This window comes from Falco cherrug, chromosome 8 (genome assembly GCF_023634085.1).
Source record: "Falco cherrug isolate bFalChe1 chromosome 8, bFalChe1.pri, whole genome shotgun sequence".
Lineage (NCBI taxonomy): Eukaryota > Metazoa > Chordata > Aves > Falconiformes > Falconidae > Falco > Falco cherrug.
In genome coordinates, this window is record NC_073704.1 from 40906252 (window position 1) to 40924253 (window position 18002).

An 18002-nucleotide genomic window follows, 5' to 3' on the forward strand; every position below is an offset into this window, starting at 1 on the left:
GGAGTATTTACAAAAAGTTACACCTTGTGCAATTCCTGATTTCTTATTTTCACAGTTGCCTGCAAATTTGTTTTTAAAAAACAAACCCACTTTGACCTTTGTGCTAAAATTCAGCAGAATTATGAAGCTCTGAACTTCTGAGCTGCTGAGGCCGAGTTTTTCACAGAGACCACTTTAGGAAAATTCCTTTGCTCTGGCTTCTGAGCTCTGAATAAAAACTGTAACAGCTTTAATGCTCTGTGATTCTTACTTTATTGGTACTTTAAGTGGCAGGATGGGGTTTACTTTTTAATTTTTTGACACAAGGTGGGGAGCTCCCAGCTCCTCAAAACACATTGATTTAAAAAAAAAAAAATTAAAAAAAATATCTTGTATTTGCCTCCTGAGGTGTGAGACTTTGGGATAAATTTGTATACATTTGTAAACTTGGTTTTCATTATTTTTTCTGCTAGATTTTTTCAGCAGAGTTGAGTAAATCTCTTTTTAAGGCCTACCGTTATTTTCCAAAACTCAATGGTATAAATACAATCCTTACTGTGTACCAATTTTAAAAGTAGTTTTCTAGTTCCAGTCATAACCATTCTTTTCCTCTTTACTGGTCGCTGCACTGTAAAGTTACCTTTTTCCTGGCAGTAAAACAAACAAGTGTGCAACATTTACACAAGTCTTGTGTCAGCAGTGGAAGCTACAGCGCTCTTCAGAATGACCAAGAGGGGACAAGCCCGTGCCATGCTGAGAATCATCTGGTTTTGTTTAGTGCAAAGGGCTTTTTTTTTGGTTGAGGGGGAAGGGGAGAGAGTAGGAAGTATTTGTTTGTTTTAACAGAAATACCCTGAGATTTCCTCACATAGAGGAGTTTGGTATTTGTACTATTTGGCATCACCCCCTCCTGTTCACTTGCATATATTCTAGATAATGCCATAGAAGAAGCTGTTGCTCTGAAGCCCCTGGCCAGTCTGCCAAACCCACACATGAGTAACCGAACCAGCTGCCTTAACGTGATCTCACTTTCACCGCAATGTCTCGCAAGATCACACCGTGTGATGTCAACACTGCTGCGCTGGATCTCCTGTCAAGTCTTGCCTGTGAAATACTAAAAGAACCACCAATTCCCTCCATGCTGACCATTTTCAGCAATAAGTGATGTCAAATAGGTTTGAAATGCTTTTGGTAGACTTTTTGATGTTTCTGATTGCCAGTGGGTTTATCTCTTAAGACGCAGTGATTTCTTTAATATGGATTCATGTATCATATTTAAGCTATAAATAGCTTTATTATTATTAAAATAGCTTTTGGTGAAAAAGGATTTCTGTTTTAGAACACCAGTTTGTTTTCAAATGCATCATCTTTGCTTCATATTCTATTCTGCCAGTTTCAAAAATCAGGCCCAGATTTCTGTGTCTCTGAGCTGCACTCGTACAGGTGGCTAATGGCTTGACTTGATGTTCTATATATGCTCAGTTTAAATACTAACTGTGACAGAGATGAATATAGACATGTATGCATGTCTACGTTGATGAGGAACAAATTTCAGCCTACAAAGGTAAAACAATGTCACCTACAAATGACCTCTTTTAAAGTGAAAGCTTTTGCAGCCTCTGTGATTGGTATCTGTCAGGCAAACTAGTTGTTCTATAAGGAAGTAGTATGTCATACAAACGTGCAGATTTGTGGAATATAACTCTAAACCAAATTCATCTGGTTTCATAATTGCATTGTTGTTATCTTACTTGTTGAGTTGTGTCATAAAAGAGTGCAGTCACAGTCAAGAGTAAATTCATCTTTTCACTAAGAATCTGAGACTTTACACAATAGGGAACAGCTGCACCAGGTTCCTTTAAAGAGCTGCTGACCCCTCCCGACGCCTGTGTTAACCTTCAGGCATAAAGCATGCTTTCATTTTAAACATATTTCTTGACATGGACATCTTTGGTATAAAATTCTTAAATCAGGAACTTCCTGCTGCTTCCTAGCTCAAGCATTTTTCATCATTTTACCTTCCTGCTATAATGTGGGGAATCAGCTATTTTCATAGCTGCCTTTTTATTTAGTTTTATATGGTGTCTGTTGCTGTTGGGCTCAAGATTTTAACTCGAATTCCAACTTTTATAATTGTCATTCACAGCTTTAAATCTCCCAAGAAGCTGTTCCATACTAGGTTTCAGGTTTTGGCTGATAGGTTTTGGTGACCTTAAAGAGGAAAATGTGCAGGCTGCCAGTCCCCTAAACCCTTTGAATAATTTGAAATAGAAATGGTTTGGAACAGCTGATATATTTAACTCTGAACATTAGCCACTAAGCATGCTTACTAGCTACTTTGATCAAGCTCTTTTTCCTGACAAAACCCCCTTTGAAATGAAAAGGACAGAGGTTCCTTTCACTTCAATAGGAGTTCTCAGACATAGGGAGAAAGAAGGACTTCATAACCTTTAAAAAGACTCCCCTAGTCCATTCATATATCTCCTGGAAAGCTCAGCACTTTCCGTTGTGCTGAAGTTACTAAGCCAGCCTCCTGGCTACTTTTAGGCTCCCTTCTAGTGAAGCTTTGCTTAAACAGGAGATCAAAACACTCTATAATGAGGCTGCTGCTGCTGCTGCTACTGAGGCAAGAATCCTGAATGTACAATGGCTGTATCAGTGACACTGGAAATATTCGTTAGCATAGATCTGTCAGCATCGCTTTCCTAATCGCGTCTTCTAACCTCCATGCGGTGTGTATATGGGATGTTGCAGGAAACAAAGACAACTCTTCCATGCGCTTTGTAGCTTGATGATTATTTACAGTCAAGTCATTAGCATTCTAAAATTCTAGTTGCCTTTTAACACCATACAATTAATTAAGGTTTCAAACACAAGGCTGAACACCACCATGCCTTTTCAGAGGCCATTAACTACTTCTGAAATCTCCATTTCTATACTGTCCATGTGCTTCTTTTTTAATACTTCTTGACTTATAAGGTAATGACACGCAAAAAGAACTGTGACAATATTGCAATATGACATTATTGCAATATGACGTATCATATTGCAGTAATGTACACTGAGATTTCTTGACATAATCTTCCATAAGTAATGCTTCTGCTTGGTGTAAGACCAATGCAGTGAGATGTATACTGTTAGCAAAAAAACCCAAAACAACCAAACAAACAGAAGAAACCTGCAAAAAGACCACCAGCAATGACCCAGGCTTTAGGCAGCTACAGTGGGAACAAGCATTCCTTGTGTTACATATCACTATGGAGAAGCAGAACCAAAAGCAAAGACATGACAAAGCACCCGAGCCTACATGACTCTAATATTTCCATGGATATATGGGTTCAAATGAAATTTGGATATTTTTTGTCTATCCAGTACACAAGCATGCATAGTCAGTTCCATTATCTTATCAAGAAAATATGAAGACAAGTCAGAACTCAACTGCTGAACAAATAATTTAGTTTGAGACACTATTTCCTTGATTTGTGCATCAAAAGTAAGTTATTTTATCTATAGGCCAGGTACAGCTCCTCATTTTTTTACAGCTGAAATTCCTCAAAAAACCTGTAATATTTTACAAGATTAAGAAATCAGATTATGCAATGAAAAGATGTATGGTTCTGGCTTAAAGCTAAGCGAATGTAAGCTGAAACTTTAGTTCTACCCATGTTTGGCTCTGTGCAATGGCTTTTTTGACTACATAAAAACCCCTCAGTATCCTACAGGGCATCATTTAAAAAAAAGTGCATTGCTTGTAGAAATAAAATAATGGGATGAGTTTAGGACTAAGAGCCACCTTGAGGGTAAATATGTTGCTTTTTTTGGTTTGTTTTTTGTTTAAGCAGTGAAAAAGAACAGAACATGCACACAAAAGGAAACGGTTATTATTTTCTATTGTTCAGTTGTGCTAACTGGAAAAGCAAAAAAATCTTACAGCAGTGCATAAAATGCCTCTTTCTTGCTAGAAGGGAAGCAGAAAGAGGAAAGCCCTTCTTGTATTTTAACTACTTGAGGAAGTACTTCAGGAGGAACTGCCTGTTCCATGCAGCTAACCTAACCTTTTCAAATGCAGGCTATCTGTACAGCACAGGCCATAACAGAACCTATGTAATGGCATTTATATGGAAAATTCATTAAACAAGAGCTGAAAATGCATTTTAGTTACTGAAACTGGAGTTCATGCCCCTCATATGCTATTTGTCAACAGCTGCAGGGGAAGCTCACATGGGTACAATTTTAAGTGTCTGTGCTAAGATGCGAAGGTAGGTCTCAGCAGGTGAGCCTGAATTCAGTTCAGCATCCACTTTAGGCACACATTTAAGTGGCTGATAAACAAGACAACTTCAGGCAGTTGCCTTGTGAGTGAACATTCACAGATCTCCTCTCCTCCTCTCACTAAATCAAGTCATCAAAATGCAAACCTGACTCCTGAGCTGCTGAGAGCTCTGGTAACTATCCTTGCTCCCACCTTTATCTAGCTGAAACAGCATAACTACTGTTATTTCAGCTTAGTTTCTCTGAGTTGTTGGCACTAGCTTATTCTAGAGAGCTGTGAGGATGCACAAGAGGCAGTCTCTAGCTCAGGTTGAGCCTGTGGCTTTGTTTGCCTTACGATCTCCATATTGGTGCTGCACAGCAAGATGGAGACGCCAAAGTTCATGCAGAAGTGTGTTGCAATTACTCTTTCAAAAAAGGCAACTGTCTGCTGCTACCAATCAGTTGTGAATCACTTTGGGGGTATCAAACTTTGGGTGTTGGAAGTTTGGCCACTTCTAAAATGGTGCTGAACGATAAATTCTAAACAAGACACTATACAACTCTTAAATATCTCTGTGTTAATTCTAATCCAAGTCAAGAATTGTCCATTTTTATGACTAAAAACATTTTAAGAGAATTATAAATAAGTGCAAGCCATCACAGTTTTGTTCTCTGTTCCTTTTCTCATAATTTTAAAAGCCTCATTTGTTCGTATGACTATTACTGAAAACTGACCTGATGCTTTCATAGGAGTAGCTAATACAATTTCCAGATTTCTTTGTCAAGCTAATTCGGGTCCATGGTTTGTGAATGTAACGTTATTGCTGCTTCTTTTTTCCTCTTGTGTATTGCTGCACTTGTTTCATCTTCCTTCTCTCTCTCTCTCTAGCTGACACAATTCTTCATTCTTCATTTTGTAAATCATGTGTTTATCATGACCAGTAACTGTTATATGCTATATAAAACCATATAGATAACAAATGCAGCAGGTAACTAAAAATGAACAGCACTTCAGAGACTGAACCAATTTGGTCAAGTTTTGGGTTTTTTTTTCTTCTTCATAAAAAAAAAGTAATATTAGATACAGTTGGCACTGTAGCCAAATGGTAACGTGGTCAAGTTTTGTCTGCCTAAACAGTTCCAGTTTATTGCACAGACAGAAGATTGCACTGATGACAACTGTAAGAGCTCTAAGGTGGAGGTGAGAAAAAGCAGCTGGCCTGTTCTTAGGGTGTCCAAATACTATGGAAATGGTGAGGTATTTGAAGTACTAAAGGTCTTTGATGAAGAGCTTTTCAGACTAAAGTCAATACGCTGAACCAGTGTGGGAAACTCTGGATCAGTAGAGGACTGTGGCTTTGTCCACATGGAGAGCTTGGGGTTATTATTCTTTTCAAGTTGGACGTCTTGTTCATGTTTAGCGTTGTATTCTTTGAAAGCTGGCTGAACCAAAGAGGAGCAAGGCACTTCTGCAGCAGAAGAGCATAAATGAGCTGAAACACCACACAGGCAACCCTGAGCCACTCGGCACCGACAGGCAGGTCTGTAACACAAACTCCTGTGCATGAGCAGCACCTGGTTTTGCAGCACAGAGAACTGCAACTCCGCTGCAGGCTCAGCCCATGCAGAGCAGGATACAGGACATCGATATACAAAAAAAATAATGAAAAAAAAGAAAAATTGAGCGGTTATGAGTTTGTTTCTGAAGTGTTGGTTTGTATCAGTAACTGAAGTTAATTCTCCTGACAGCTGTTTTTATTACTAAGACGTTTTCATCCCAAAAGGCTAAGGGTGTGAGCCACCGGCCCGCGCCGGGCGCTGAGGAGAGGAGCCCGGGCCGGAGTGCGGGCTCCAGCCCCGGGGAGAAGGAGCCCGCCCTTCCCTTCCCGCCTCGCCGCCACCACACGGGCCTCCCGCCACCGGCACCGGGTGATACTCGGTGTCTGTCACCAGCTCCGGCACGGCGGGGGATGGCGGGGCGCATCGCTCGCAGCCACCGCCCGTCCCGCCGCTACTTTATCCAGTCGAAAGCTCCTCCCGCCTCGCCCTATCGGTGCCCCGCCCGCAGCGGGGGGCGGCGGGGGGGACAGCGGGTGCCCATCGTCGGCCCGTTCCGTTCCGGCCCGGCCCGGCCCGGCCCGCCTCAGCGGCCGCCCCATACGCCCGTGTCCCCGCCGCCTCCCCTCAGCCTCCCGCCCTCGGCTGCGCGCGCACCACGGCTACCCCTCTCCTCCCTCCTCCCTCCCAGCCTTCCCCCCCCCCCCGCCCGAGCTCTCGCGTTGGCTGTCGGGATCGCTGGCCGCTTTGGTTAATGTCCGCCATGTTTGCCATGGCGCAGGGAGCGGATCGAGCGAGCCCGGCGCGGATCTAGGGCTGCGGGGCGTGCGCTGTGAGCAACGGGCGGCCCCGCGGAGAGCTGTTCCGGGGCGGCGGGACCCTCCATGGTGGTGCGGGCCGGGTGCGGGAGCGGCTGGGAGGCGGCGGCGAGGCCGCACTGAAGGCCCCCCCCGCCCGCCCGGCCCCGGGGTGTTATTGTGAGGGGGAGACAATGAGCAAACTCTCCTTCCGAGCCCGGGCGCTAGACGCCGCCAAACCGCTGCCCATCTACCGCGGCAAGGACATGCCCGACCTCAACGACTGCGTCTCCATCAACCGGGCTGTGCCGCAGATGCCCACGGGGATGGAGAAAGAGGAGGAATCGGTAAGGGAGCCGCGCAGGGGGGGCACCATTGTTTATCAGACACCCCCCCTCCCCTCACGGGAAATAGGCCATTGGCATTCACCAAGCGCACTACGCACGCTCCCCGCCGCAGCGCCGTACGGTTCTTACGGGGCCCTGCGCAAAGAGCGCAGCGTAAACTGCTGTCCGACGCCGTAAGCGGGCCCTGCTCCGCCATCTTCTTTGCGTCCCGACTCGCGAGTGTTTTGATTAGTGGGGTGGGGGGGTGGGGGGGAGGCCTTTACGCTAGCGTAAGAAGGAGGAAGGCGCAAGACGCCGCTCTGAATGAGCGAGCGGGCGCCGCGGCCGCAGTTGGCGTAGCTTGCCTTTGCTGCCGCCGCTTGCCTTGTGCGCGGGGAGCGGGAGCGGCAGCGGCGGGCTCGGGGTGCCCGGCCGCCGGCGCGGCCTGGCGGGCGCGGGGAGCGGGTCGGGGCGGCTCGCCGCTCGGCTGCCGTTACGGCGGAGCGCTGCGGAGTGCCCCGCGTGTGCGCGGCCCCGGGCGAGGCGGCCGCTCCGGGGACGCTGGAGTGATAGCGGCGTGGCGGGCTGCGCTCTGCTACCTGTCCGCCGGCTGGCGGGGCAGGGGCTGGCGGGGGCAGCGGGCGGCCGGGGCCGGTACAGCTCCTTCCCTGCCGCAGGTGCCGTGGGAGGAATCCGCCGGAGTTGTAACGAGTGCGCGTCCCGCTCGTACTTTTGCAGAAGAGGCATTTTGTGCCGCACGGTGCACGGCGAATGTCAGATGCATCAGCTGGACGTGTTGCATCAAGTTTTAAGCGTTTAGGTGACTTTTACAAATAAACCAGCAAGTGTTAAAAATAGACATGTGATGCTTGTTCTTGTAGCGTTATGGGGGGGCGGGCGGGGGGGGGGGGGGGGGGGGAAGCTTTTGTCCCCTTAAGTAAAGATAAGTGCCTGGGCTTTTTGATACATCAAGCAGTAGGACAGCACTTCTTTGAAAACGCTTGCCCGCGGTTCTGGTGTCATTTGAACGTACAGATTTGTTTCACTGATATTTAAACATCGACTCCTGTGCTCCTTAGAGCTGTATAAGGCTCAGATACAGGCTGTCACCTAATGTGTCTGTACTTGTATGTACAGCCGATAGTAAATGCACCCTCAAGAATTTCTTCAATGAATCCGTGTCTCCGCCTCAGCCAAACCTCTATGCGTGTGGATTGGCTTTTCAGAGGTTACAGCTGTCAAAGGAGGCTCCATGCCTTTCTGATTGGTTTTTCACACTTGGCTGTTCATATTAAAAGGAATCCTCTGTCTTACCGTTGTGTGGTTTTGTTTTCAGTTTTTTTTCTGTTTCCCCCATTGTTTAACAATATGTGATACACTGTGATCAAAACTTCCAGTACTTCCTGAAGAACAAACTTCTGCCGGAATATAGGACTGTATTTAAAAGCAACAGCAGTGTGGTACTAATGAAGCAATCCTGGAGACTAACTTGGTTTTCCAAGTCTTCAATGTCTACCTTGCAGTGCTGTGTTTGCATTTAATGTGTGTAATTTTATTATCAAAATGATTGTGGTTTTGATAAATCACGTTTCAAATAAACTTGCTAATGGAAAACTGCTGTGAGAGTTCAAGCAGGCAAGCTGCTTGCAGACTGCTTATATGTTTGTGAAGAAGGTTAGATTTATACTTCAGTAAAACTGCTTTAGTGTTGTACTAAAATGTTGCTTTTCTGTTAGAATGAGGTTTATTTTCTCTATACTGAAATGTGGCTATATTATGTAATAGTCTCAAAATGGAATGGTCATTGAAGCAATATATAAGCATAGTGCTGGATACAATAGCCAAGCAAGATTATTAACTGTACTATTAATAGATATTTTTTTTTTACATTATTGCTGTGTAGTAACAGATTCATTCACGGGGCAACCCTCTTCCCAGCATTGCACATACAGTTCTTTCGTGTAAGGTTTTGTGGTAGTGGTACATAAAGCTCTTCTAGGAAAGGCTGTTGTGGATGACTGTAGTTAAATTTTTGAGAAATGTTTAAACAGCTTTTACTTGTAGCAAATATTGCTGTGATCAGTTTGATGTATTTTGAAAGGGACTTGGGGGGGGCGGGGGGGGGGGGGAGAGAGAGAGAGGGAGATCCACATAGTCATTTCTGACATCTTAATTACTTGAATATCTCAAAGCCTTTTTTTAGCCAAGACTTTTGCCAGGGGTGTATCTTGTGAAAGGTGTTTGAGCCACCAGGGTAGCTGCTGATTTATACTAGCTGTACAGAGACGCGAAGCTCGTGTTACTCTGGCCCTAGTACGCTGCTTTCCTTCCTGTGCTACCCTGTGTGATGCCTTGGTGAAATCAGAAAGGTCTTGTAGTACAGTGTATCATGGGGTCAGGTATCGCCTTCCAGGGCTTGCTGTCACCGAAAATAACTATGCATTTACAGATTTGCAAGATTTAAAAGGGTTAAGATGGACACATCTGTGTGACCTGTGCTTTACAACCTAATCTTGCTAGTACACGCATGTGAGTTGCTTTGTTCATGATTGGTATTTTGTATATGTGTCATTAATGTGTTTTTTTTTGTGTTGTGGGTTTTTTGTTTTGTTTTTGAACTGCTGTTATTGTTTTGAACATAGAAAGGCTTAAACCCTGAGAAAGGGGGGTTAATGATTTATCGCTCTTTTCTACTACAATTACTAAAGTTATCTGGACTGTATATTAAAATGTTGTACAGGCACTGTAGTCGCAGACTGGGCAACAATGCATACTGCAGGTCATCCTGCTACAAAAATGTGTACGGCCCAGTTTGTCAGTATGAGCATGTTTTTATTTGACTTTTCTTTTTATTTGATCTTGATGAATATTCTGAAACTATTTCTGTTTAAGTATCTTGGAGATTTATATCCACTGGCAGCATGTTACAAATCAGCGGCTCATTTCTCTCACTTGGAGATTCCAGCTGTGAAAGAATTAGGCTTCTGGTCTGTAGCATGTTTATGTCAGTGTTTATAATCTACCTTAAATTAAACCTGAGGAAGAAAATTGTGTGGGTTTGGTTTTTCATCTCATGTGAAAGAGTGATTACTAGTAAGCAAAAGTGGGAAGAAGTCCTTTTGTGAGCTTCAGAAACTGAGCAGGAACATTTGGTATTGTTTTTTTTCTGATGAGTAAGAGTTGTATTTCATAATGCTAATGAATTGTTTTGGCTAGAAGGGGGAAAAGTTGCAGAACAGATAAGCCCTTGTTTTGTTTCTTATCGCATAACTCTGTGTTTTTTATTTGAATAAATATTACTGGAGACTGCAGAGTTGCACGTTGTGTGTGTGTGGGGAAATCATGCTTAATAACGAGGCAAACTCAGGCTGCAGGCTTTCGGAAGTTATTTACTGGAGTTAGGAATCTAAAAGCACAGTGGTAATTGAGGATACTTAGGTTGCCTGGTCAAACCAATCTAAATGTTCATCTCGGAATACTTGTTTGAACATACGTTCATTTACAGTTAAGTTTGACATCACATGACAAGGGTAGGGTTATAAAGGAAAAGTACACAAATAGCAAGTTAAGGGCATGGGTTAATGTTATTAAAATGCTGATGGAGTACAAATGAGAAGTGACTTTCATTCTCAGTCCTTGAGTGATCACCTCAGGATGGTCTTTTACAGATTGTTAAATGTTCAGTTTTGGGTATTTTGACAGGCTGGAAGTAGTTAACTTGAAGACATCTTTTCTTGCTTTCTCTTCTGTTTGTACTCCTTCTGTCCCTTAGTTCATTCCTGTTGTAACACTGGAAACTTGGAAGTGTTCATCATCTGGCTTTGAAGGTGTCCTGGAGCTAGCGATGCTTCTGAAGCAGCATATTCATTCTCCTGTTAAAGCAGGAGACATTAACTTTGCACAAGTCATAGTTTTTTGTTTGGATATTTTTGCTGATACGGTGTAACATAATGAGTATTTTTGCTGATACAATGAACTGGAAGAGTTCAATCAGGAGGACTTTGAAATATGTGCATACACAGATAAGATCATTAATGGCAATGCTTACTTGCCTTTTTTTTTTTTTAAAAAAAAAAAAAAAGATTGTTAGGACCTAGTCCTACATGCGCATTTTCTTATGCCTGAACTTTTTTGGGGGTGATTTCTGTTTATAAGATCAAATAATAGTCACTTCTTAATCTTGTCTTGGAGGGGTTTCATCCTGTGTGCATGAGCATAAACACCTTGGTGTTGTTTAGGGACTGCAGGGGTGCTCTGCTTTTGCCCCTTTTGTCTACTGTTGAAATGGTACGTGTTTTACAGATAATGCTTTTGTGTGTGTGTACATTGTACAAACTGATAAGTGTAATTTATTTTATAAGGAGATTAATGGAGTTGTTTACATGTTACAGCTAATTGTCAACATAAAGGCAAGTAGTCTTGTTTGATAGATGTTCTATACACTGGAATTGTGTTGAGTGCATCTGTGCTACCAGCTTGCTTTCTGCAATGAAATCGGACTTTGGAGTTCAGTGTTCAAGTTTCCCTCTTCCGCTCCAGACGCACTTTCACATCTTTATTGGGAAACATAACTCTTTTAAAGCTGGTTTTATATATGGAAATGCTACAGATAGTTGCTTTCATAGCATTAATAGGTTTTTTTTCTTTTAATCCTAACCTAGCAATAATTATTCATACTAAACAAGAACCAATAGTGCCTTAAAACAGTTAACTTCATCTCTCCCTAATAGAAGATAGCATTGTCATCACAAAAATTATGTTGTTTGTTGTGCTGTTGACATCTGTGACTTCTAGGAAGGTGCTTAAATGTGGTCAAGTATGACAGACTCACACAGAAAGAATGAGGTCAGAAGGGACCCTGGTGGTCATCTTGGCCAAGCCTCTGCTCAAGCAGGGCCACCTAGAGCTTGTTGCCCAGAATCATGTCCAGATGGCTTTGAGTATCTCCAAAATGGGAGGTATCAAATGTGCAAGGACTTAGGTGAGCTGTTGACCAGAAGTACTAACCTGGTACTGTCTAATGCGCTCAGGTTTAGGTTTATAAACAACACACATAAATGGCTCACATGTGGACAGAATGTATTCTAACTTGAGATTTGTGTGTTGGATGTGCATTCATAACCTGTGGTTGAACCCTTAAAAGCGCTTGCAAATGAGGTGCTTTGTAGAACAAAGAAGCCGGGACACCAGTGTGTAAAATAGAAGGTCAACAGAGGATAACTTCAGCTCAAAGCATGCAAGTATTCTGTAAATCAAAAATCCTTCAAAAAGGCTTTATGAAGGTCTGAGAAGGAAACTCAAAAGATCGTACTTCCATGCAAAGCTAAGTGAAATCAAGACAGCAGACTTTCCTTAAGAAAGAAGTGGGGTTTGTTTGACTAGAATCAACTGGCTTATGTGTTAAGAAAATGTAATTCCCAGTAGAAGTTTTTTTCTCAGTTTGAGTTAAGCACCTGTATTTATTTACTTATTTTGGGTATGTTTGGAGACTGTTGGGATTACTGAAGTATGTTTGGTAGTAGGTAGTGTAATGCTGTTGTGATCTTGATTCATGGAATGTTAAACTTAAGTTCTTGTGGTTTAACCCCAGCTAGCAACTGAGTACCACACATCCCGCTTGCTCGCTCCCCCCTCCCCTAGTGGCATGGGGAGAATTGGGGAAAAAGGTAAAACTGGAGGATTAAGAAAATTTCATAATTGAAATAAGATAAATTATAATAATGAAAAGAAGAGAGAAGGAGAGGGATAAAATCCAAAGGAAGGGGGGAAAAATGATGCGCAGTGCAGTTGCTCAGTACCTGCTGCCTGATGCTTAGCCAGTCCCCGAGCATTGATCCCCAGGCCCTGGCCAACTCCCCCCAGTTTATATACTGAGCTTGACATTCTGTGGTATGGAATATCCCTTTGGCCAGCTTGTGTCATCTGTCCTGGCTGTGTCCCTCCCAATTTCTTGTGCCACTCCAGCCTTCTTACTGGCAGGGCCTGAGAAACTGAGAAGTCCTTGGCTTAGTATAAACATGATTAGCAACAACTAAAAACATCAGTGTGTTACCAACGTTATTCTCACACCAAACCCAAAACAGCATTGTAGCAGGTACTGAGAAGAATGTAACTGTTAGCTGCAACCAGGACAGTTCTGTTTAAGACCTTTTCCCTTGCCTTCAGGTCTTGTATTTTTCTCCCTCTGTTTGAGACCTGTTGGGTGATGCAGAGGTGTTCCTCACAAGTGCACAATTCAACTCCCATTTGCTAGCCATTATTTCAGTTTTCAGCTGCAATCCTCTACCCTTCCTGTGCTTTCACCTACAAAGTATTTTTGTGGCTAACATAAACTTCCTTTCAGTCTACCACTGCATAGTACCACTACCAGGTGCTTTTTAACATCCCATTTGATAACGGTGTATCAGATTTAACGCTAAGTAGGTTGGACTGTGTTAGCTGGATACTGCAGTGGGAATGAAAATAACCTGTTGCTGAGTGTGGACCCTATTTAAATGCTAGAGTAGCAGAGCATAGTTAACTGGTGAGCTGTTAAAGAGAGTTGCTTTTGTTTTAATTTGTTCTGGCTGTATTTATGTGGCTGAATGTAAACGGTACAATGATTTACTCTTAAGTCTCAAACTCAAGATCAGTTTATTAGGGCTTATCACATTAACACCTATCAGCTAACCTGTAACAACTGCTTGTGAGTATAGGCTTAGCCTGTGACAAATGTCAAGTAGTTTATCTTGGAGTGTGCTTTTAAGATACAGCTGAGCCAGAGTAACAGTGGTCTGCAGCTAGTAGGGATGGTCCGCTGTTCAGAGTAGTGAGGCACAGCCAACTCGATAATGGGAGACAGAAGCTCACCATGGAAAAGCAGAGCATCCTGTACTTGCAGAGTGGTAGGAGCATGTGGGGATAGAGTGCTTGGGAATGGAGAAGCATGAGACTGCTACCTGTTTGGTGTGATCCTGAGGTTAGATGGGTTCAGCCATATCTTAAAATCACACCCGATTTAGATAAAGCTGCGTTTTTGCTGCAGGCTAGAGTTGCAAGCATGGGGTCAGTTAACAACAGGTCCCTGAAATCTGTCCTAACTTGTTTGGGTGCCTGAGTCCATAGTAGAGAACAATGGTATCTGCAGTAATGTTAATTGAGAGTCACACCTCAATTCATTATGCAGCAACTTTCCCTTATAGGTAGGTTTCCTCAGGATGAGGTGTAATTCCATGACAAAAGCCTGCGAGAACATTTGAGTACATCTTGTGAGAACACCTCTGTACTCTGTTGCTCATCTCTGGAATGTCTTAAGTGTAGGTAGCATTTTTTCCTTCTCCTTCAATTTAAGAAAACCTTGGAAAGAAGTACCTCAGGCAGCTTCCGTTGTACTTTGAATTACGTGGTGCCAGATTTCATATTGCATCTGCTTGCAAAATTGAGCGGTAGTCAGCTTGGTACAATTTCTGTGTTGATTGGAATCAGCTGAGATGTCCCATATTTGAATAATTTAGATCAGGGGTCCTCAAACTACGGCCCCCCAGGGTGCTCAATCCGGCCCCCGGTATTTACAGACCCCCCTGCCCCCCACCCCCCCCCCCCCCCCCTCCGCCGGGGGTTGGTGGGGGGGAAACCAAGCAGCCGCAGATGACTGCCTGCCACTTCATCCGTGCACTGCCGCCCTGGTTAAAAAGTTTGAGGACCCCTGATTTAGATCAATAGACAACAAATTAGCTTATATTAATCTTGGTTTTAATTATCTTTTTTGTAAGAAAGATCACTTGGATTAGTGCTAGACATTCAAAAGGTTATTTGTAATTTATTTTGCCAACAAAGCCAGTAAACTATGCCTTGTTTATACTTCTTTGAACAGTTATATGCCTTAGCATATTTAGCATTTGAACTGTTCAACTTTTTGAGAGCTAAATAACACATTCAATAATTACATAAACAAAACTACAGTTAAACGTTAGGCACTGGTGGTAAAGATTAATTGTAGGACTGGAATTTCTGTAACAAGTAGAGAACTGAAGCAGAACTGAATTATATACCAGGTATGAAAAGAAGTAGAGAAAATAGTTTTGTTAAACTAAAAGTAATATCAATATAGACTGTCATCACTTTGCATTGAATGTTGACTAGTTCTGAGTCAAAGAAATGAAGTTTTGAGAATATACTATTCTAAAAATTTGATTTTCATCCACTTTGCAAATTCCTACTTGTTAACATATCATAGTGACCGTATGCTGTGACTGAAAGTGTTGGGTTAAAATATTGTCCATGTTCATAACAGAGGTGCTCTAAGTATAAGGGAGCAGAAGTTTGCAGGAAAACCCCCCAAACTTAGTTCTTTTCCTAATTTACTTTGGCGAACTCTGTGATTGATACATTTAAACCAACAACATGCCTAATCTTTTATGGTAGAAGGAGAGTTTACCACACCTGATTCTCATTGTTTTGGGGTTTGTTTTGTTTCTTTGTTCTTTTATAAAAAACATTTTTTCAGAAATAAAGCGACAATGAAATGTCTGGAGTAAGAATTTCAGACTTTAGATAGAAATATGCTTTCGGTCTGTTAGTATTTTAAATGCACATTTCTGAGTGGGAAGAGTAGGTAAGCTGATAACCAGAGTTGTATTCTAAGAAGTTACTTGGCTTGGAGAAAAAAGCCGTTTCTTGCTGGTAGATGTGTGAGGATAGCACTGGGTTGCTTTTGTCTAATAGACTTTATTTCTCTGATCTCTGAAGTTTGGAGGGCTCAACACCTCACCAGTATGTTTACTGCAGCATGTGTTTTCTTTCTAAAGTATTTTCTCATGTTTACATCATGTTCAATTGCAAGAAGTCAGGGCTTACCCAACTTGCTTGTGAGACTGTTCTCCAGTTTGTTAGATGTCATTTTTCTGTCAGTTTTCTGTATCAGTAAACTATCTGATCATGTCCCCCTTTACTATGCAAAGTAGTTCGTGTATGTACCAATTCTTAGCCAGCATATTTATAAATGCTTCCTCCCCCCCTTTCCCTAACTGTTTTCTGTTGTTTACACTTCAATTCATAATTTGATTTTCTTAGCTTTCTACCATTTTTATGGCTGCAACTCACATTTTGTATCTGTTTGACAATTTGGGTTGCATAACAAGAACTGTTCCTACTTTGAAGCATCCTCGTAATGTCTGATTCCCCTGTGTTAAACTTAAACAAAATACTGCATGTCTGGCAGCGGTATCAAATGACAAGACAAGAGAGAGAGAGAGACGCTGTTATTACAGAAAGTTCAAAAATAATAGTACATATGTTTCTTGAGTTAAAGATGTTTGAATTAAAATGGAATTTTGTAGTTTTTAATAATTTTAATTCCTAGCAATTAGTATACGTGTACTTGTGTTTTAGTTTTTTTGATGCTTTTCTAAGTTGTCCTAACTTTAGAACTGATCTCTAGTATCTTTATACGTAGTATCTAACATGATGGATTTCTCTTTGGTTCATCAGGTCTTCAGCACTACAGGTTTCCTCACATTGGCGAGGACATTTGTTATAAAAACTCTCCAAAATAGAAATTCCCCATATTGGTGTGTGTAGTTCAGTTAAATAAAAATCCATAGTAAGAACTTTGGATCCTACTGGATCATTTCCTGGAAGGAAAATGTTACACATAAGTTGGAAGGTTAAATGCGTAGTGGAGTAAGAGAGGGACAGGTACTGTAAGCAGCTTGTTCTTGAACGTACACCTGAAACATTCCAGGAAATTGCATTACTGATGAAGATTGAATTCGTGAGCTTATTGGTGCCTAGACTCTTGGTAACTTCTTGCCACCTTAGCACTGAAGTGTTCTGCTTTGGCCACAGAACCTTATTTTTAATATGTCCTTCACTGAAATAGCCGTACATGTTCACAGCTCTGCATCTTTGGCTGTTGTAACCAGCCTTTAGGCGTCTGATAGGCAGCAGCAGGACGAGACTCCACTTAACTTGTGTGGCAAGGATGAAAATGGATGTTTTGAAAGATCGGATCTTTACTATTGAGGTAACATGGTTTCTTTGCTAATAAATATCATAGAGCAAGTAGCCTCAGCCATCTTAGCCACATGAGGCTCTTGAGTAGCTTCAAGTGAGGTTTCTGTGCTGGGACCAGGGAGATTGTGTGGTGTTACAAAGTTGTTGGATAATACAAATCTCTAATTGTGGGAGGAAGTGAGGCAGCAGCCACTACTGCACTGCCTTTCCTAGGTCCTTGCGGCCTCCCACCAGGTAAATGGATCCAGCAGGGAGCTGTAGTCACCTTCTGCTGGAGAATCTCCACAGTCCTCCCTCCCGGTGACTTTTCCTCCCCTCTTTTGCAAGAAGCACGGTTTTGTGACTCACGTTCCCATGAAGGTTTGATGCATGGAGCCAGGAATCAAACCGATTTTTTAGCTTTTGCATGTAATACTGTATTTAATAAAGGGGGAAACTAGTTGTTGTGGAATCTCAGCCTTTTAAAATACATTGTGGAGTTAATTCCTTGAAAAATAGGAAAGAGTAATTATATATGTAGTTGTATAGCTTTCCATCCTTGGGACAATCAAGTTATGCTAATTGAAGCAGACTGTCAAGAAAATAAAAGGGAATTCTTCAGGTTCAATCTCTGCTATGTAAGGTTGCATTTATTAGGTGGGTAATGATACAGATGTGTCGCTAGGAGACTGCTTTCCCTGTGTTTTGACTAGATGTTACAGTATTTGTAATAGTTTTCCCTTATGGTCATGCCAAAGTATCTTGCGGAAGAAAGGTACCACTTTTCAGGAAACACTTACAAAGCACCGTATTCAGCCTTTCCAAAAGTTGTTCCTACTAATTCAGTTTAATTCATTGTTATAACATTGTTTCTATTTTTAGTAATTCATTTATATGCATATTTTGACAGACTGGAAACTTGTATAATTGAATGTTGCCTTGAAATATAGTGCTGTAGTTTGTTTGGGTTTCTTTTGACATTTCATAAACAGTAGCAGTTTTGTGTCAATTATATGTTCATAAATAGTGAACAGTCATTATTTATAGAAATGAAAGATTGCTCATGTTCTTCCCATACATTGCTGCTCTCCCACTCAGTAGGGTAATGTTTGGGTTG

The 18002-nt window shown here is 42.1% G+C and overlaps 1 protein-coding gene across 2 annotated transcripts in view; it reads left to right on the forward strand.

Moving 5' to 3' along the window:
• Positions 1-6509: 6509 nt before the first annotated feature.
• Positions 6510-18002, forward strand: part of EPC2 (enhancer of polycomb homolog 2) — a 50786-nt gene continuing 39293 nt past the window's right edge. The window contains exon 1 of one of the 2 annotated variants that reach the window (XM_014285672.3): positions 6510-6934. In XM_014285672.3, coding sequence (XP_014141147.2) covers positions 6782-6934 — 153 coding nt within the window. In that variant the 5' untranslated portion in view covers positions 6510-6781. The remainder of the gene's footprint in view (positions 6935-18002) is intronic. The other variant, XM_005433168.4, reaches the window with a different exon arrangement.